Raw genomic sequence first — 17716 nt, forward strand, 5'->3', positions numbered from 1 at the left:
TTTGTTACACACTTTGGAGGAGATTGTTGCGGCCTCATAGTTCAAGCATTGGGTTCAAATCCAGCTCTGAGTTATTGTCCATGTGTAATTTACATGTATGCTATGTTATGTCACATTGCATTATGTTAAGTTATATTATGGTGTATTATGTTAATGAACCTTAGGCTACCACATTACATTATATTACTGGACCTAATGTTATGTCATGCTATTTATGTTACATTCTTATCCTAGATTACATTATGCTATTGTTATGATACATTACTTTATGGCATTTTACATTTTAGATCATATTAAGTTATGCTATATTATCTTTTTTTATGTTGTGTCATTACATTTTTGTCCATTACTACATTACGTTATTTTCATTATGTTATGTTAGGTTATAATGTTACATTACTGTGTTAGATTATGTGTTTCTGTTATTCTATGTTACATTATGCCATGTTTCATTGTTATGTTAAATTACATTAATTAACCTTACATTACATGGGCGGCACGGTGGCGCAGTGGTAGCACTGCTGCCTCGCAGTTAGGAGACCCAGGTTCGCTTCCCAGGTCCTCCCTGCACAGAGTTGGCATGTTCTCCCCGTGTCTGCGGGGGCTTCCTCCAGGCGCTCCGGTTTCCTCCCACAGTCCAAATACATGCTGGTTAGGTGGATTGGCGATTCTAAATTGGCCCGTTTGTGTGTGGGTTGGCACCCTGCCCTGGATTGGCTCCAGCAGACCCCCGTGACCCTGTGTTCGGATTCAGCGGGTTAGTAAATGGATGGATGGAACATTACTTTACGTGATGTTACATTTCATTACATTACTTTGTCACTTTATGCTATTATGTTATATCATTTTGTAACATTTACATTAAGTGACATTATTACCTTATGTTACTTTATGTTATGTTAAATTACTTTATGTTAAATTTGGTATTATGTTATTCTAGTGCACTACTACGTTATATTGTTATGGTACGCTACGTTGTTATTGCGTTACATGACTTTGGGCTTTGTTACTTTGCTACATTAGATGTCATCATGAGCAGTTCCTGCTGTGCCCACCGGGGGGCGCGTCCTTGGAGTTCACAAGCTCAGTCCTCAACGGTGTAACCTGAAGTGCCTCTGGGGCTTTAGGCCTGTGGCCATTAGGCAGTTCAATGCTCCCCTCACCACCCCCCACTTAGCCCTTCATCCCCCAAACAGCCCCCCTGCCCCACACACACCCTGACGTCCCATCCTGCACTCCAACCGTAACGAAATAGTACAAACTTCAATTTACAAGTTGCTTTCGGCATAACATTAATGGTATACGTTTTCATTCTGTTACTGTATGTTGTACTTTGAGTCGACAGCTGTGTATTTTATGTTATTATATTACAGTAATCCCTCGCTATATCGCGCTTCGACGTTCGCGGCTTCACTCTATCGCGGATTTTATATGTAAGCATATCTAAATATATATCGCGGATTTTTCACTGCTTCTTGGGTTTCTGTGGTCAATGGGTCTTTTTACTTCCTGTACATGCTTCCTCAGTTGGTTTGCCCAGTTGATTTCATACAAGGGACGCTATTGGCAGATGGCTATGAAACTAGCCAATCAGAGCATGCGGTTAAGTTCCTGGGTGCTGATTGGCTCAACGACGGAGAGCGCAGAATTCGATTTCAGTTTGCGTTAACCGGCATCTCGTCTCGCTCATTCAGCATCAACATGTTTCTTTGTGTGTACAGTAGTCAAGCCCTTCGTCATGTCTACAAAACGATCGGCTCCTGCTACTGCTTCAGGGTCCGTGCCCAAGCGCCAATGGAAGATGCGAACGATTGCCGAAAAGGTAAAAGTGCTGGGTATGTTGAAGGAAGGAAGCAACCCCAGCACAGGAAGAAGACGACGCCGGCCGAACTCTCGAGCGTCTCGAGACCATTCTACGAATGGCAGAAGATCTCCAGACATCGGTTGATAAATGGGACCCGCAAATGATTTGTTCTTTGAAATTTAGAAATGTATGAAAACCTCCTTACACAAATGAAAAAGCAACGCCAGCAACTGCCCATCACGATGTTCCTTACCCACAAAACACTGCCTGGTACGCCTTCAGTGGAAGAAGAAACTCCAGACGACAACGGCGGTGCTACACGGTCGCCTGAAGAGGCTCCTTTAGAAGAGCTGTACAGTAACGCTCTCCATTGTTGTGCAGTAAAACTAAACTCATCGTTATCGGACAAGTCATCGTGTCATTGTTGGTGAGTAACCATAACTCATTTTCTACATACTTAGTACACGTACGTACGTTTAGTGTCACTGTACACACTGTGATAGATGGCCGGCAGCTCAATCCGTTCTGGGACGTCCCTGAAAGAGAAGAACGGAGGAAGGCAGCCTTTTCAGGGCACTTCCTCCCCGCGGGATTACGCTAGGTGGCAGCTCCCCTGGACGACAACGGTTCCCCAGATTCCCTCAGGGTATCCTGGGACATGGAGTCCGTTTCCTCAGCCCTGTTGGGTGCAGTGGGTGCCGCCAGGGGGAGCTCACAAAGAATCTGGGGACTCCTATTGTTACAACAACTCAGAAGTACTTCAGAGTCACGAGGACGGAAGAACCACAGTACTTCCGGGCAACTTGAAGACTGAGGATGTGGCATTTGACCCGGAAAAGAGAAGAAACACTTCCGGATCAAGGAATATAAAAAGGACTACGGGAAACCCAGCAAGCGGAGCCGGAGTTGGGAGGTTGGGTGACGAAGCTGCCGGGAGTGGAGGATTGTTATTGTTTATTTGTGATTATTAATATTGGATTAGACAGATAGATAGATAGATAGATAGATAGATAGATAGATAGATAGATAGATAGATAGATAGATAGATAGATAGATAGATATGAAAGGCACTATGTGATTGATAGACAGATAGATATGAAAGGCACTATATAACTGATAGATAGATAGATAGATAGATAGATAGATAGATAGATAGATAGATAGATAGATAGATATGAAAGGCACTATATAACAGATAGATAGATAGATAGATAGATAGATAGATAGATAGATATGAAAGGCACTATGTGATAGATCGATAGATAGATAGATAGATACTTTACTGAACAATTGTGGCGTATGTGGTGCTTTGTGCACTTTATTTGAAGAAAATATTAAAGAATTCTTCTGGGTACTTCTACGAGTGTGTCCTGGATGTCTGTCTGGTGGGTTTCGGGAGCAACAGCGACTCCTAGCGTCCACAGCTCGTTTTATACAATATTTTTGCATTGTCCGTATTTATTGCCTGGTGGCCTGTCAATCGTAATGGCTGTAAAATATGTGACATCGGAGACCCTCGATATCTTTAAAATAACATTTAGGTTTTATGTATTTACATGTTGTAGATTTTTCATTTATTTTTATATTACCTAATCAATTACAATGTAGTGTCACAGGAGGCTGGGGGACAGACTCAGCCGGGAAGCTTGGAAGGACTGGGAGGTGGCATATATGTCCCCTGGGCCATGAGGGGGCAACTGCCCTGGATCTTGAGAGGAGCAAAGGGGGCTCAAGCCCATTGAGGCCTGTGGCCACCACCACTAGGAGGCACCCCAAGCCTCAGAGAGCCTGGGAAACATTCAGTTTCACCACACCTGGGAAGATGGAGGCAGAGCTTTCCAGGGACAGGTGCAAGAGCAGCACCTCCACCACACCAGGAAGTGCTGCCAGAAGAGCGTCATCGAGCACCAGGAGCACATCCGGGTGGGAATAAAAGGGGCCGGCCGCCTTCCTACAGTCTGGGAGCTAGAGTCAGGAGTGGGGGCAGGACGAAGCTCCCGTGGAGAGAGGAAAAGGCTGCCCACGGACTGGGAGAGAAAGGCCCGTATTGGGGTGATTGGTGCTGGGAGCACAGTGTGCTGTTTGGTGAAAATAAACGTGTGCTTTTATAAAGAAGCGGTGTCTGTCTGGTGGTGTTCGGACCCGGGTCTCACAGTGTTTTAAACTGTATTATGTATTAAATAAAACTCCTCAATGATATACGATACGTATGTTTGTGCGTCGTATATAAACAGTGTGTTCACATACATATTGTAATTTCAACAAATGTTAACCAAAATCTAAGAGAATATAAAGGGTTTATGCTGTATAACTGTGTGGGAAATGTTTATAAGAGTGTGGGAGAGTTTATAAGGGCTTAAAATATATAAAAATAACCATAGAAGCAAAAGGTTGTTACTTCAATCCTTTCGAGGAGGGATCACTGTGTTTGCTTTGCTGAGATATGCAAATGAGTTTCCCCTTCAGGATCAATAAAGTAAATCTAATCTAACATCTCATTTTACATTACGCTAATATGTTATGTTATAACTTGTTATGATTCTAGCAACATTACGTTAGGTTTCATTTTATTACTTTATATTACGGCTGGAATCGGCTCCAACAGACCCCCGTGACCCTGCAGTTAGGGTATAGCGGGTCGGATAATGGATGGATGGATGGACTACATCAAGTTACGTTAGTACATTAGAGTATTAACGTCATCTTACTTGACTTTACTTATTATGTTAAGTTCTGTTATTGTCACATATTATGTTTTTTGTGTACTTTTTAACTGGAATCGCCTCTTGCTTCTTTCAGAGGGGCCTAGAAAATAACTTACTGGGGATATCTCTTTAAGGGGAGTTGGGGGGCCAAACTACGCCTGTGGGTCCTTGCCATACGGTACGTTGGTGTGACTTAAAGGTTGACTGACTTTAAAAAGGCAAGGAGGCGCGTATGGGAAAAAAAAAAACAACAAAAACAACGAGAAACGAGAAGGAGGTGAGCAAGAGAAAAGGAGCTGGGAAGGCGTAAAACAAGGAGCTGCAAGCAGTAAAGCAATCAAGACAGACTCTGGAATAAGGACTGTTGGGTGCTCGGATAAGTTTTCCTTTCAACCTACAAGGAGCTTCGGAGTTCACGTCTTGTCTTGACTGTTATGAAGCGGGCGTCGGCCATGGACGAACGCTAGCGCGGAGACTCCTGGGTGCGACGGATTTTCATCCCCCCTCAAAAGAACTGAGAACTAAGCCGGTGAGATCTCTTCTTGTTATCTGTAAGTTCAGTAAAAGTCGGAGCGGCATCACTTCAGGATTGGTCGCATGTGCTACTGCAGTTTTCCTGGGCCGAGTGAAGATAAACTTTTAAACAAGTTAATATAAAAGGGACTGGGGTACATTGCAGGGATTGTATGTAGGTGTCCGCTGGTTACTCGTATATCTCTATATATAATCTTCATTTGGGTCTTGATCTTTGTTTGTCCGTGAATGAATAAGAAGAAGAAGCACTAGATGGCAGTAGAGAGACAGCTAAAACATAGGCATTGCATGAAGAATCTCCTCCAGGCTTATACTACTGAAGACTGCAGTACGCCAGTCACACCTCAAAACACAGACATTCAAACTAAACAAATTTTTGTGTTTTAAATTAACTAAAGAGATCTTCATTTAACTCTTGATCTTTGTTTGTCCACGAATTCCACGTATGCGTAGACCACCTTCCAGTTTAGTACGTTGTTGTTACTCATGGATGTCAATAATGTGCCGGAATAACGAAAGGGGTGTTGGACAGTGTTACGCTGATTACTCGTATATCTCTATATATAATCTTCATTTAGATCTTGATCTTTGTTTGTCTGTGAATGAATTAGAAGAAGAAGCACTAGATGGCAGTAGAGAGACAGCTAAAACAGAGGCATTGCATTAAGAATCTCCTCCAGGCTTATACTACTGAAGACTGTAGTACGCCAGTCACACCTCAAAACACAGACATTCAAACTAAACAAATTGTTGTGCTTTAAATTAACTAAAGAGATCTTCATTTAGATCTTGATCTTTGTTAGTCCGTGAATTCCACGCATGCGTAGACCACCTTCCAGTTTAGAACGTTGTTGTTACTCACGGATGTCAACAATGTGCCGGAATAACGAAAGGGGTGGTGGACAGTGTTACGCTGATTAGCTCCTGAGGCCTGGTTAGAGAATGAGATTGCCGAAGATAAAAGGTACGTGCCTACGTAACATATGAATGAAAGAAAGACAGTCGGTACAATGAATGACACGTAACAGCGCGTTCTGGAAATTCTAATTGTTACGTTGTAGCCGGCGAGTGCTGCGCATCTCACAGTTGTACCGTGGCTTGCTCACATGTCAGTGAAGTGATCCCTATTTTTGCTTTATGTGTCCCCCTTTTATAACCATTGCTCCGAGTAGATTGCCTTACTCTTTGGACTGCCACAAAGCAACCTGCGAGATTGGAGAATGGTTGAGAAGACATCGTGAGAGGAAACGACAGCGTCGTGAAAACGAGACGGACTGTGAACGGACACAAATGCTCCTACACCACCACATAATTACGATTCGGACAGTGATTCCAAGTAGGCCGTTCCTATTGAATCAACGTCCAAGGGTTTTCTTTTTTTAATTTTGTTTCCTTTATAAAAAATCCTAATGCTGTGCGACGAAGGGCCCAGTTCACGACTGGCAGCCGCGTTTAAACAGGGAGCCCGTCACAGACAACTTTAACACACGTAACGTAGTTGGCCGCACATGGCTAGTAAGTGTAATATAGATCTATGTAATTGTGAAGATATGTGGGTTGTTTAGAAATAAGTTTTTTTTTTTCTCTCTTCTGGCTTTTTTTGCTTTCTTTGCTGCTGCACCGAATTCTGGGTAACATATTAGAGTGTTCAAGGGGTTTGAATAGATATAGTGGTTATAAGAATTGTTTAAAGGGGGTTTATTGTTGTTTAAAATATAAAACATATTGTTTTTGTGATTGATGAAAAGTTTGATGGGGTGATTATTTCTCGAGCCTCAATTCACAAAAGTACATTTCATCGGAGAACTCCAAATTGAGGCTTAGGTTCAGTCGGTTGCCGTTCCTGATAGGATTATTTCTTTTTTCCTAAGAGTAGGAGATATTTAGTGTGTGAGGGCTCCTCATCCATCAAAAAGAGGAGTTTGCTACATTATGGCACATTATAGAGCATCACTTTGTGTTAAGCTTTGCTGTATTACGGCACATTATGTTACAGTTTGCATTAATGGAAGCAGCGACGCACCGTGTTAAGAGACAATGGTTTCTCGAAGTACCCGAGCCCAGGTGGTTATAATTTGTCACAGTAGCATGATGGTTTGTTACGCGGTGCCGCCTCAGGGCACAAAGATTGCGCATATTCAACAGTGGTAACACACTTGCCCCTTTGCACACAGAGATGTCTTTGAATTCTCTGACTCTTTCACAATATTACGTTCTGTATATGATGAAAGACCTAAATTAGCTGCAATCTTGCATTAAAAAACGTTCCTTTTGAACTGTCTTAACAACTCTCGCACAAACGGGTGAGGCACGATCCATCCCTGCTTGCAAAGACTGAGCGTTCGGCGAGCGCTACTTTTATACCCAATCACGATGCCCTCACCTGATACCAATTAGCCTGCTTAACGTGGAGTCTTTCCAAACCGCTGTGACTTCAATATTCTGTGCACTTTTCAATCTGGGCAGCACGGTGGCACAGTGAGTAGCTTCCCAGGTCCTCCCTCCTCTGTGTGGAGTTTGCATGTTCTCCCCGTGTCTGCGTGGGTTTCCTCCCACAGTCCAAAGACATGCAGGTTAAGTGCATTGGTTATCCTAAATTGTCCCTAGTGTGTGCTGGGTGTGTGTGTGTGTGTGTCCTGTGGTGAGTTGGCACCCTGCCCGGGGTTTGTTCCTGCCTTGGGATTGGTTCCAGCAGACCCCCGTGACCCTGTGTTAGGATATAGCGGGTTGACCGATGGGTAGCATAGTGTTATTATGTCAGGGACCTGAAACAATTTCTATGCCAGTCAATCCAAGTATGAAGTTTTCTTCAGGTGTTAACTGATTCACCCCAAAGGCATACAGGTTAGGACACTGGCAGCAATAAGTAGACCCAGCGTCAGTGTAAGTGTGGGGGTCCTCTAATAGACTGAAGTCCCAACCACGGTCTGTTCCTGCCTTATGCCAAGGGGAGCGGGGATGGGATTGAGCTCCACATATGTCAGAAGCTTTCAACAAAATAAAAGCAACTCATATGTTAGTCTTTCCAGGAAACACCCAGAAACGAAGAGACAGAGGAATGGACACCTCAACGATAGACAGATAGATAGATAGTGTGATGGACGGCCGACACATCCAAGACGCTAGATGGCATCTTCCCTGCAGCCTAGAGGTGCCCCGGGTATTCCCGCAGGGCATCATAGAAGATGGAGTTCGGCTTCACGACCCTGCTGGGTGCTGTGGGTGCCACCGTGTGATGCTGCAGGAAGACAAGGGGATTGTTGTTTCCCGTATAGCCCGAAGTACTCCAAAGTCACGGGGATGGAAGAACAGAAGATATACAGAAAAATATAACTCTTCATCTGACCCAGAAGTGCTGTGGAATCACATGGACAGAAGGACAGGAGCACTTCCAGGTCAAGGAATAAAAAAGGACTGTGGGAAATCCAGCAAGCTGAGCCGGAGTTGGGAGGTAGAGTGACGGAGCTGCTGGGAAGAGAGGAGGATTTATTGTATTATTATTATTGTTTATTGATTGGTTTATGGTGGTGATTGCGGTGCACTGTGGCACAATTGAGAAAAGAGGAAATTAAAATTATTTCTTGGTACTGGACGTTTGTCTGTGGGGTTTAGAGGAGTGCCCTCTAGTGTCACAATAGATAGATAGATAGATAGATAGATAGATAGATAGATAGATAGATAGATAGATAGATAGATAGATAGATAGATAGATAGATAGATAGATAGATATGAAAGGCGCTATATGAAAGATAGATAGATAGATAGATAGATAGATAGATGATATGAAAGGCACTATATGATAGATAGATAGATAGATAGATAGATAGATAGATAGATAGATAGATAGATAGATAGATAGATAGATAGAAAGATAGATAGATAGATAGATAGATAGATAGATAGATAGAAAAGGCACTATATAATAGATAGATAGATAGATAGATAGATATGAAAGGCACTATATAATAGATAGATAGATGGATAGAAAGACACGTCACAACCGTCTGGTAGAACATCTGCAACTTCTAATTCCAGATGTTGAAGGATGCCAGTCTTCTAATGAAGTATAGTCGACTCTGTCCTCTCTTACACAGATCATCAGTATTGGCAGTCCAGTCCAGTTTATCAACCAGCTGCACTCCCAGATATTTATAGGTCTGCACCCTCTGCACAGTCACTTCTGATGATCACGGGGTCCATGAGGGGCCTGGTCCTCCTAAAGTCCACCACCAGCTCCTTGGTTTTGCTGGTGTTCAGTTGTAGGTGGTTTGAGTCGCACCATTTAACAAAGTCCTTGATTAGGTTCCTATACTCCTCCTCCTGCCCACTCCTGATGCAGCCCACCATAGCAGTGTCGTCAGTGAACTTTTACACGTGGCAGGACTCTGAGTTGTATTGGAAGTCTGATGTATGTTGGCTGAACAGGACCGGAGAAAGTCCAGTCCCCTGCGATGCTCCTGTGTTGCTGACCACAATGTCAGACCTGCAGTTCCCAAGACGCACGTCCGTCTGTAAGATAGTTCACGATCCAGCTAGTGACGATGCTCTCGATTGTGCCCCGGTAGAAACAGCACATGATGGAGGGAGGAACTTGTGCTCTCCTCAGTTTGCATCAGAAGTAGAGGTAGGTTTGAGCCATCTTGGCCAGTGATGTGGTGTTATCAGACCAGGAGAGGTCCTCTGAGATGTATGTCCCCAGGGATTTGGTGCTACTCACCCATTCCACAGCTACACCATCGATGGATTTTGTCAGTTAAATAAACGCTTGTCTAATTCGAGCGTTGCACGTGGATCTCTCGTTATTCCCCTTCACTTTATTTCCAAAACGCATCCCCCCTAAAAATAGTCCACTCGTAAAGCATTATTACCGACAAATAGATAAAAAACGTATTGCCTACTTTTCTTTCTTCTGTAACATCACCAAATTTCTATCAAATCTCTCACAGTATTTTTGGTATTACTTGCATTTGGTTATTCTATTGTGGGAGTGAATGTTACCCCTCAGTATGGATATATCAGCTTTGCATTACATATATTTAGATTTTTGTTATTATTTAAACAGAATTTTCCTTATTGTTATTCATTTTTCAACAGGCTCCATTTCACATTTTATAGCCATTAATATCTGAAGAGACACCTGGAATATGTTCTTCATTTACTCCAAAAAGAACACGTCATGCTATTAAAAACAGAAATTTGAAAACTGTGGCAAGAAAAAGCGTTCACAGCGCGAGTGCGAGTAGCCAAGTCCAATAAACGCCATGTGTTTTTTATATATCAGCCCTCAATGACAGGGTAGCCCTATACTTTGAGAGCGCCATCTTCGCCACAAGAAACACACACATGCATGCTCCGTCTCCCACTGTGCTCAATGTTCCAGGAATTTTCATTTCATTAAAACATATAATAATTACACAGAAGGCTTTATTTGCCAACCAATAATGGCACCACACGTACCCATCTTTTCTATACTGTGGAAGAGGGCCTGGTAGGGTCTTCAGCTGCAGGCAAAATACAGCAGTACAGGGTAGGAGTTGGGCTGTGACATGTGCTGGTGGAGAGCACACTGGCACTAGTGGCATAAGACCTCCACCAACTGGGAGCTTTATGTCCTAGTATAATTGGAGGGACACCCAAGACTGGAGTGACACTGGCAGTGACATAATGACTCCCTTAAGGGTGGGCACTAAATCTCAGTAAAATGAGCAGGAACCCATGAATGACATAGCCAGTTACATAAACACACCCCTAATACCAGGTGCTATGTCCCAATACAATAGGAGATGCCCAAGAATGACTCTGCCAGTGACAAAAGGCCACCACAATCAGGGGGCACTTTGTCCAGAGTAATGGACAGTACCCAGCAATGTCCCAATACAGTAGGAGGTGCCCAGCAATGACATTGCTGAAGACATAAGACCACTTTGAACAGGGAGCGTTATGTCCTGATAAAATGGATATTAGCCACGGAGTGCCTGTAGTGGACAGATAGATACTGTAGATATGAAAGGCACTATTTGATAGATAGATAGATAGATAGATAGATAGATAGATAGATAGATATGAAAGGCACTATATGATAGATAGATAGATAGATAGATAGATAGATAGATAGATAGATAGATAGATAGATATGAAAGGCACGATGCATATATACAGTATATAGATAGATAGATGTAAAAGGCACGATAGATAGATAGATAGATAGATAGATAGATAGATAGATATGAAAGGCACTATAAGTGATAGATAGATAGATATGAAAGGCACTATATATATAGATAGATATGAAAGGCACTATATGATAGATAGATAGATAGATAGATAGATAGATAGATAGATAGATAGATAGATAGATAGATAGATATGAAAGGCACGATGCATATATACAGTATATAGATAGATAGATGTAAAAGGCACGATAGATAGATAGATAGATAGATAGATAGATAGATAGATATGAAAGGCACTATATATATATATAGATAGATATGAAAGGCACGATACATATATATATAGATAGATAGATGTAAAAGGCACGATAGATAGATAGATAGATAGATAGATAGATAGATATGAAAGGCACTATATGATACCATACCATACCATATTTATTTGTTGAGCGCTTAAAAACACAGCATTACAACTGACCAAAGCGCTGTACAGTTACAACAAGCATATGATAGATAGATAGATAGATGTGAAAGGCACGATAGATAGATAGATAGATAGTGTGAGATATGGCCGGCCTTTCATCCCAGCCAATACCCCCACGCCACTAGATGGAGCCCTTCCGGCAGCATGGAGGTGCCGCAATTTCCAGCAGGGCATCATGGATATTGGAGTTTTCCTTCACAGCCCTGCTGGATACCATTGGGTCTGCAAGTTGTCGTTGTAGAGAGGCTCAGAGACTTTTATGAGCTCTATAATCCGGAAGTACGCCCTGGTCACAGGGACAGAGGAAATGACATACTTCCGGGATGAAAAAGAAGAGCTTTTGATCTAACCCAGAAGTGCTAGTTAGTCACATGGACTGAGGGTTCAGAAGCACTTCCGGGTCAAGGACTATAAGGACTCTGGGAAATCCCAGGCGGACGAGTTGAGTCGGGTGGCAGATGGACAACGCGTCTGGGAGTGGAGGATTGATTAATTGTAATGATTTGTTGATTGCATATTGGATTATTGTGGAGTAGTGGTGTTTTGTGCACTTTATTATTATAATAAATATTCAACTTTGGACTTTTATCTGGTGTCTGGCATCTGAACTGAGGGTTCAAGGGGACGACAGCGCCCCCTGTCACAATAGATAGATAGATAGATAGATAGATAGATAGATAGATAGATAGATAGATAGATAGATAGATGTGAAAGGCTCTATATAATAGATAGATTCTTTGGTTGAAAGTCCTGAGTGTTGGTGTGTCGGAGAGACACTGTGCAGCTTTGTTCATAATGACACTCAGTTTTGTCCTCCAGGGGGTCCAGAGGGCATCCTAGACCTGAGCTTGCCCTTTTAGTCAGATTTTTGAGTTGGTGGGCCTCTCTTGAAGTGATGTTACTGGCCCAGCACATCAAAGCACAGAAAATTGCATTGGCCACCACAGCGTTATAGAAGATTGAATCAGAATCGAAGTTCTCCAACTGACTCCTCACCTCTGTGTCATTCCCCTTATCAATGCCACCCCAACCCCCCCCATAAATGTAGAATCATCTGAGAATTTCTGCAAGTGACCTGGCCTGCTGTTGTGTTTATAGTCGGTGGAGTACGGAGTAAAGAGAAAAGGAGACGGGCCAATGCCTTGCGGTGCTCCAGTGTTAGTTCTAGTAAAGGAGTAAATCAGCTGCTTTATAAGGGCACCTCAACACTTGGGTTTGGGGCACAGCCCATAATATTAATACACTTAAGAGTGGACTTACCGGTTCGATTATGGCCGGCTCTCCTTTCTGACCCTTCTCCCCCTTCAAACCGCCAGTCTAGAAGAAAAAAAAGATGACGTTAATGTTTAACCTCACAGCACGTGACATTATAGCATCATGTAAAGGTACACGGTGCACTACAGGGATATTTTACAGTAGATTTGGTGATTTGAACGTTTTCAGGTAAATATTTTCATTAACCTGATCTCTGATTGATTGACCTTCCATCTATTCCTTATACCCTTAAGTGCCAAGGTCACCTCCACTTCTCTGTTCAACAGCAGACAGAAGGGTGACATTACAGAACAAAGCCATGAACTCTAATAAAAGTCAGGTCGCCATTCTTTGACAATTAGCAGCTACACAGCAATAAAAGTCTACAGCTATTCAGAAGATGAAGACAAATCCCTGCTGTGGCAGCTTAACCGGAGCCTCTAAATAAATCCTCTGTGGGTATGCAAGTTGGTGGGGCCTTCTTCTCACCCACTGCTGCTGGAAAAGGTTTGAGCCCCCCAAACAACTGTGAACTGGATTAGGAGACTCCGAGAATGTTATGCACCATCATACAGTCGTCCATCTTTACCCGACATTTCTTTATTTGGATTATTCACGAGGTGTAGACTTGGGAGTATATTCTTGCATTATTATTTATTCATTAATTATTGAATTATTTATTTGGATGATTTGTTTTAACCTGTATGTCATTTTCCATTCAAACAAATGTAAACCTAATTTGGACCTGCCCCTGTACATTCTTTTGAGTATTTTTGACGGGCATTTTATTAGAAAAGTGTGGGTGGCAAATAAAAAAACATTTATTTGAACCCAGAATTATGCTGGGTAATATTAATAATAACAATAATAATAACAATAATAATAATAATAATAATAATACATTTTATTTATATAGCGCCTTTCCCATGCTCAAGGCGCTTCACAGACTTTTACAAAAAAAACAGCTTTGGATACAAATGTTCTCCTGAATAGAACAATGAAACAGATAACAAAGCATTAAATAGAATAAAGGACAATAAACCAGAGTAAAACAATAAATTGAATACTAAAAGAAAAACCAACAAATAACCTAATTTGTGAAATAGCAGACGCACAAAGTATCCTGAGCATCTGGACAGAGAGGTATATGTGGTTTGGGCTTGGTGGCTCCCATTTTTTAGACATATATATAAAAATAATAAAAGAGCCATTACAAATATGTGGCTGCTCCCCCAGATCCAGTGTCAAAGGGGCATCCCGGTCCAGGCCGTCCACCACTATATATATATATTGTCACACACGTGTGCATGGGAAGCAGCTGAAGGGCTTAGACAATACTGTTTATACATCTGCCCAGGGGCGGGGTACGCTGATGCTCTTTCTGAGTTCTCTGAAGGTCTTACCGGAAATCCCACCAGGAGCCGCCATTTCCAGGAAGGACACATCACTTCCGGTTCCGGCCCCAAGAATGAGGTCACTTCCGGTTCCGGCCCCAAGGATGATGTCACTTCCAGTTCCGGCCCAGAGGACGACATCATTTCCACCCTCTGTGCTATAAAGCTCACTAATTTTGCTTAGGCAGGCAGTTCTGTTTTGGACTCTGTTGTGTAAACAACTGTTTAAAAATGCCTCAAAGACTTTTGCAGCCGGGAAACCGCATTAAACGGGTGGCTGCCCCAAACCTTTCCACGCCTCTGGTCTCCAGTTCTTACAATATATACACACATATATATATATACACACACACATATATATATATATATATATATATATATATATATATATATATATAGTGGTGGACGGCCAGGACCCATGCCCGGCCGGGATGCCCCATTGACACTGGATCCGGGGGAGCAGCCACAGGATGCACACTACGTCCCCCAGGAGACTTGGTGCCAGCCCCCTGATTATAACAACACTGATTATACAGTGTCTTTCATATCTATCTATCTATATTTAATATAGTGCCTTTCAAATCTATTCCACTATCTATAATATAGTGCCTTTCATATCTATCTATCTATACTAATAAAAGGCAAAGCCCTCACTGACTCACTGACTGACTGACTGACTGACTGACATCACTAATTCTCCAACTTCCCGTGTAGGTAGAAGGCTGACATTTGTCAGGCTCATTCCTTACAGCTTACTTACAAAAGTTATGCAGGTTTCATTTCGAAATTCTACACGTAACGGTCATAACGGTCTATCTCTGTCTTGCATATTGTGGAACACCAGAGCTCAACCCTGTTGGGCTCTGTGGCCACCACCAGGGGGAGCTGCACGCCTTCCTGAGCCGGTGTGGGTTGTAACGCAGCCACACCCAGAAGTGCAGCCGTAATTAGGTCAATTATCACCTGAAGCACTTCCGGGTGGGCTATCAAAGAAGCCGGCAGACACCACTCCGGGGCTCAGAGTCGGGAGGAGGACAACGCTTGCCAGGAGGAGTGGTGGAAAAGGAAGATTTGGTGTTTTGTTGCTTTTTGTTTTGTGTGCTTCTGGGACTGTGTTGTGTCTGTGGGTACGAGGAAGGCGTAACCCACAGATGAAGAAAATAAATCTTTTGGTTTAATTTTCATGTGCCTCCGTTGTCAATCTGTGTTGGGCTGTATAGCGCCTTGTTACAATATATATTTTCATGCATGTGAGTCATCATAGGATCAACTTCCAGACTTATCCAAGGTTAGCGATGCCACCCTGAAGAAAGAGGGGTTGCCACTGCTAACAATATCATCTCTTCTTTCACCTGCAGTGACGGTAACTGACTCTACCCCTTCCAGCTGGATCCCTATAAGAACCCAGAAGCCCCAGAAAGAGATGACTCAGTCTGGAGCCAAACTGCAAAGAGGATGGAACTCCCAGTCAAGACCTGCTCTACTAAGCAGATAGTTTACAAAGCTGAGAAGGCTGCCACGCCAATACAAGTTTTTCAGTAACATAACTGATGCATGAGTGGCATAAATCAGGGCTTGGATGGTTATTTCATTTTCTAGCCCACCTAATCCATGGTCATTTTGGAGGTGCTGGAGCTTATTCCAGCTAGCATAGGATGCAAAGCAGGAACAAAGCCTGGACAGGTTGAAAGTCCATCAAGTGGGAAACACACACACCTCGACTCAGAACCACACACAAATGGACCAGTTCAGCTTTGCCAGTTCATCATGTTTTTGGACAGTGGAAGGGAACTGAAGCATCTGGAAGAAAAGCATGCAGACATGGGAAGAACAGGTGAACTCTACGCGGGGAGAATTTGTGGGAGGTCTACTTTGTTCTTCTTAGTGCAAGGAAGCAGTGCAACCACTGCACCACAGTCAGTCAGTCAGTCAGTCAGTCAGTGTCCAACCCGATATATCCTAACACAGGGTCACAGGGGTCTGCTGGAGCAAATCCTAGCCAGCACAGGGCACAAGGCAAGGCACCAGCCCTCTGCAGGGCACACACACACACCAGGGACAATTTAGGACCACCAATGCACCTAACCTGCATGTCTTTGGACTGTTAGAGGAAACCCACGCAGACACGGGGAGAACATGCAAACACCACGCAGAGAGTACCCAGGAAGCGAACCCTTAAGGGTCTCCTTACTGTGAGGCAGCAGCACTACCCACTGCGCCACCGTGCCGGCCATTAACACAGGGGTTTAAATAATATTTGGGAAAATTCACCAAGAGGATTGTGATATGCTAAGATACCACATTATTCTTTTTTTCTCCATTTAGCATAAAAGAAACTAGCTTCTCAGCAACATATTTTTCATTTTGTGACCCATTTTCAGGCACTGCTTATAGGTTTGGAGGTTCCATACTGTCACATACACAGAATCTAGTGAAATTCTTACTGGCCTGTGCTGATCAACTGGCAAGAAGTCAGCACTCTTTGACACCATGAACTGCCTTACATCCTCAGCTGAAAGATTTACCTTCTCTAAATCCTGTCAGCCAACATAAGCCCACTTCTGAGTTGCTGGAATGCATAACACACTGTTAACAAAGATTTAGTGTAATCATCTCCGTGTGTTTCTTTACAGTCGGGGTCACAGGCGGCTTAAGTGACTTTCTTAGGGTCACCCAGAAAGTGAGTGGTGAGGGCTGATCTAGCAACCCAGGAACGCAGAGGGTATACCATGAAAGTCAGCATAGTTCAATGTCTTTAAATAAAAATAAAATAAAAACATCTCAAACAGGGCAGCACGGTGGCGCAGTGATGGCACTGCTGCCTCGCAGTAAGGAGACCTGGGTTGGCTTCCCGGGTCCTCCCTGTGTGGAGTTTGCATGTTCTCCCCGTGTCTGCGTGGGTTTCCTCCCACAGTCCAAAGACTATCTATAATATAGTGCCTTTCATATCCATCTATATATCAGTCTAATATAGTGCCTTTCAAATTTATCTATGTATCTGTCTGTCTATCTATACTATAGTGTCATTCATATTTCATATTTATCTATCTATCTATCTATCTATCTATCTATCTATCTATCTATCGTGCCTTTCACATATATATATATATATATAATGCCTTTCATATCTATCTATCTATCTATAATATAGTGTCTTTCATGTTTATCTATCTATCTATCTATCTGTGTCCCTGGTGTGTGCTTGGTGTGTGTGTGTGTGCCCTGCAGTGGGTTGGCGCCCTGCCCGGGGTTTGTTTCCTGCCTTGTGCCCTGTGTTGGCTGGGATTGGCTCCAGTAGACCCCGTGATCCTGTAGTTAGGATATATCGGGTTGGGTAATGATGGATGATGATGGGTAATGGATGGATT

General features: G+C 42.9%; 1 protein-coding gene across 2 annotated transcripts in view; it reads right to left on the reverse strand.

The window, feature by feature from the left end:
- Positions 1-17716, reverse strand: part of LOC120535077 (collagen alpha-1(XI) chain-like) — a 456300-nt gene that overhangs the window by 217752 nt on the left and 220832 nt on the right. For both annotated transcript variants that reach the window (XM_039762625.1, XM_039762624.1), the window contains exon 9: positions 12961-13017. In XM_039762625.1, coding sequence (XP_039618559.1) covers positions 12961-13017 — 57 coding nt within the window. The remainder of the gene's footprint in view (positions 1-12960; positions 13018-17716) is intronic.

Source organism: Polypterus senegalus, chromosome 9 (assembly GCF_016835505.1).
Source record: "Polypterus senegalus isolate Bchr_013 chromosome 9, ASM1683550v1, whole genome shotgun sequence".
Taxonomy (NCBI): Eukaryota; Metazoa; Chordata; class Cladistia; order Polypteriformes; family Polypteridae; genus Polypterus; species Polypterus senegalus.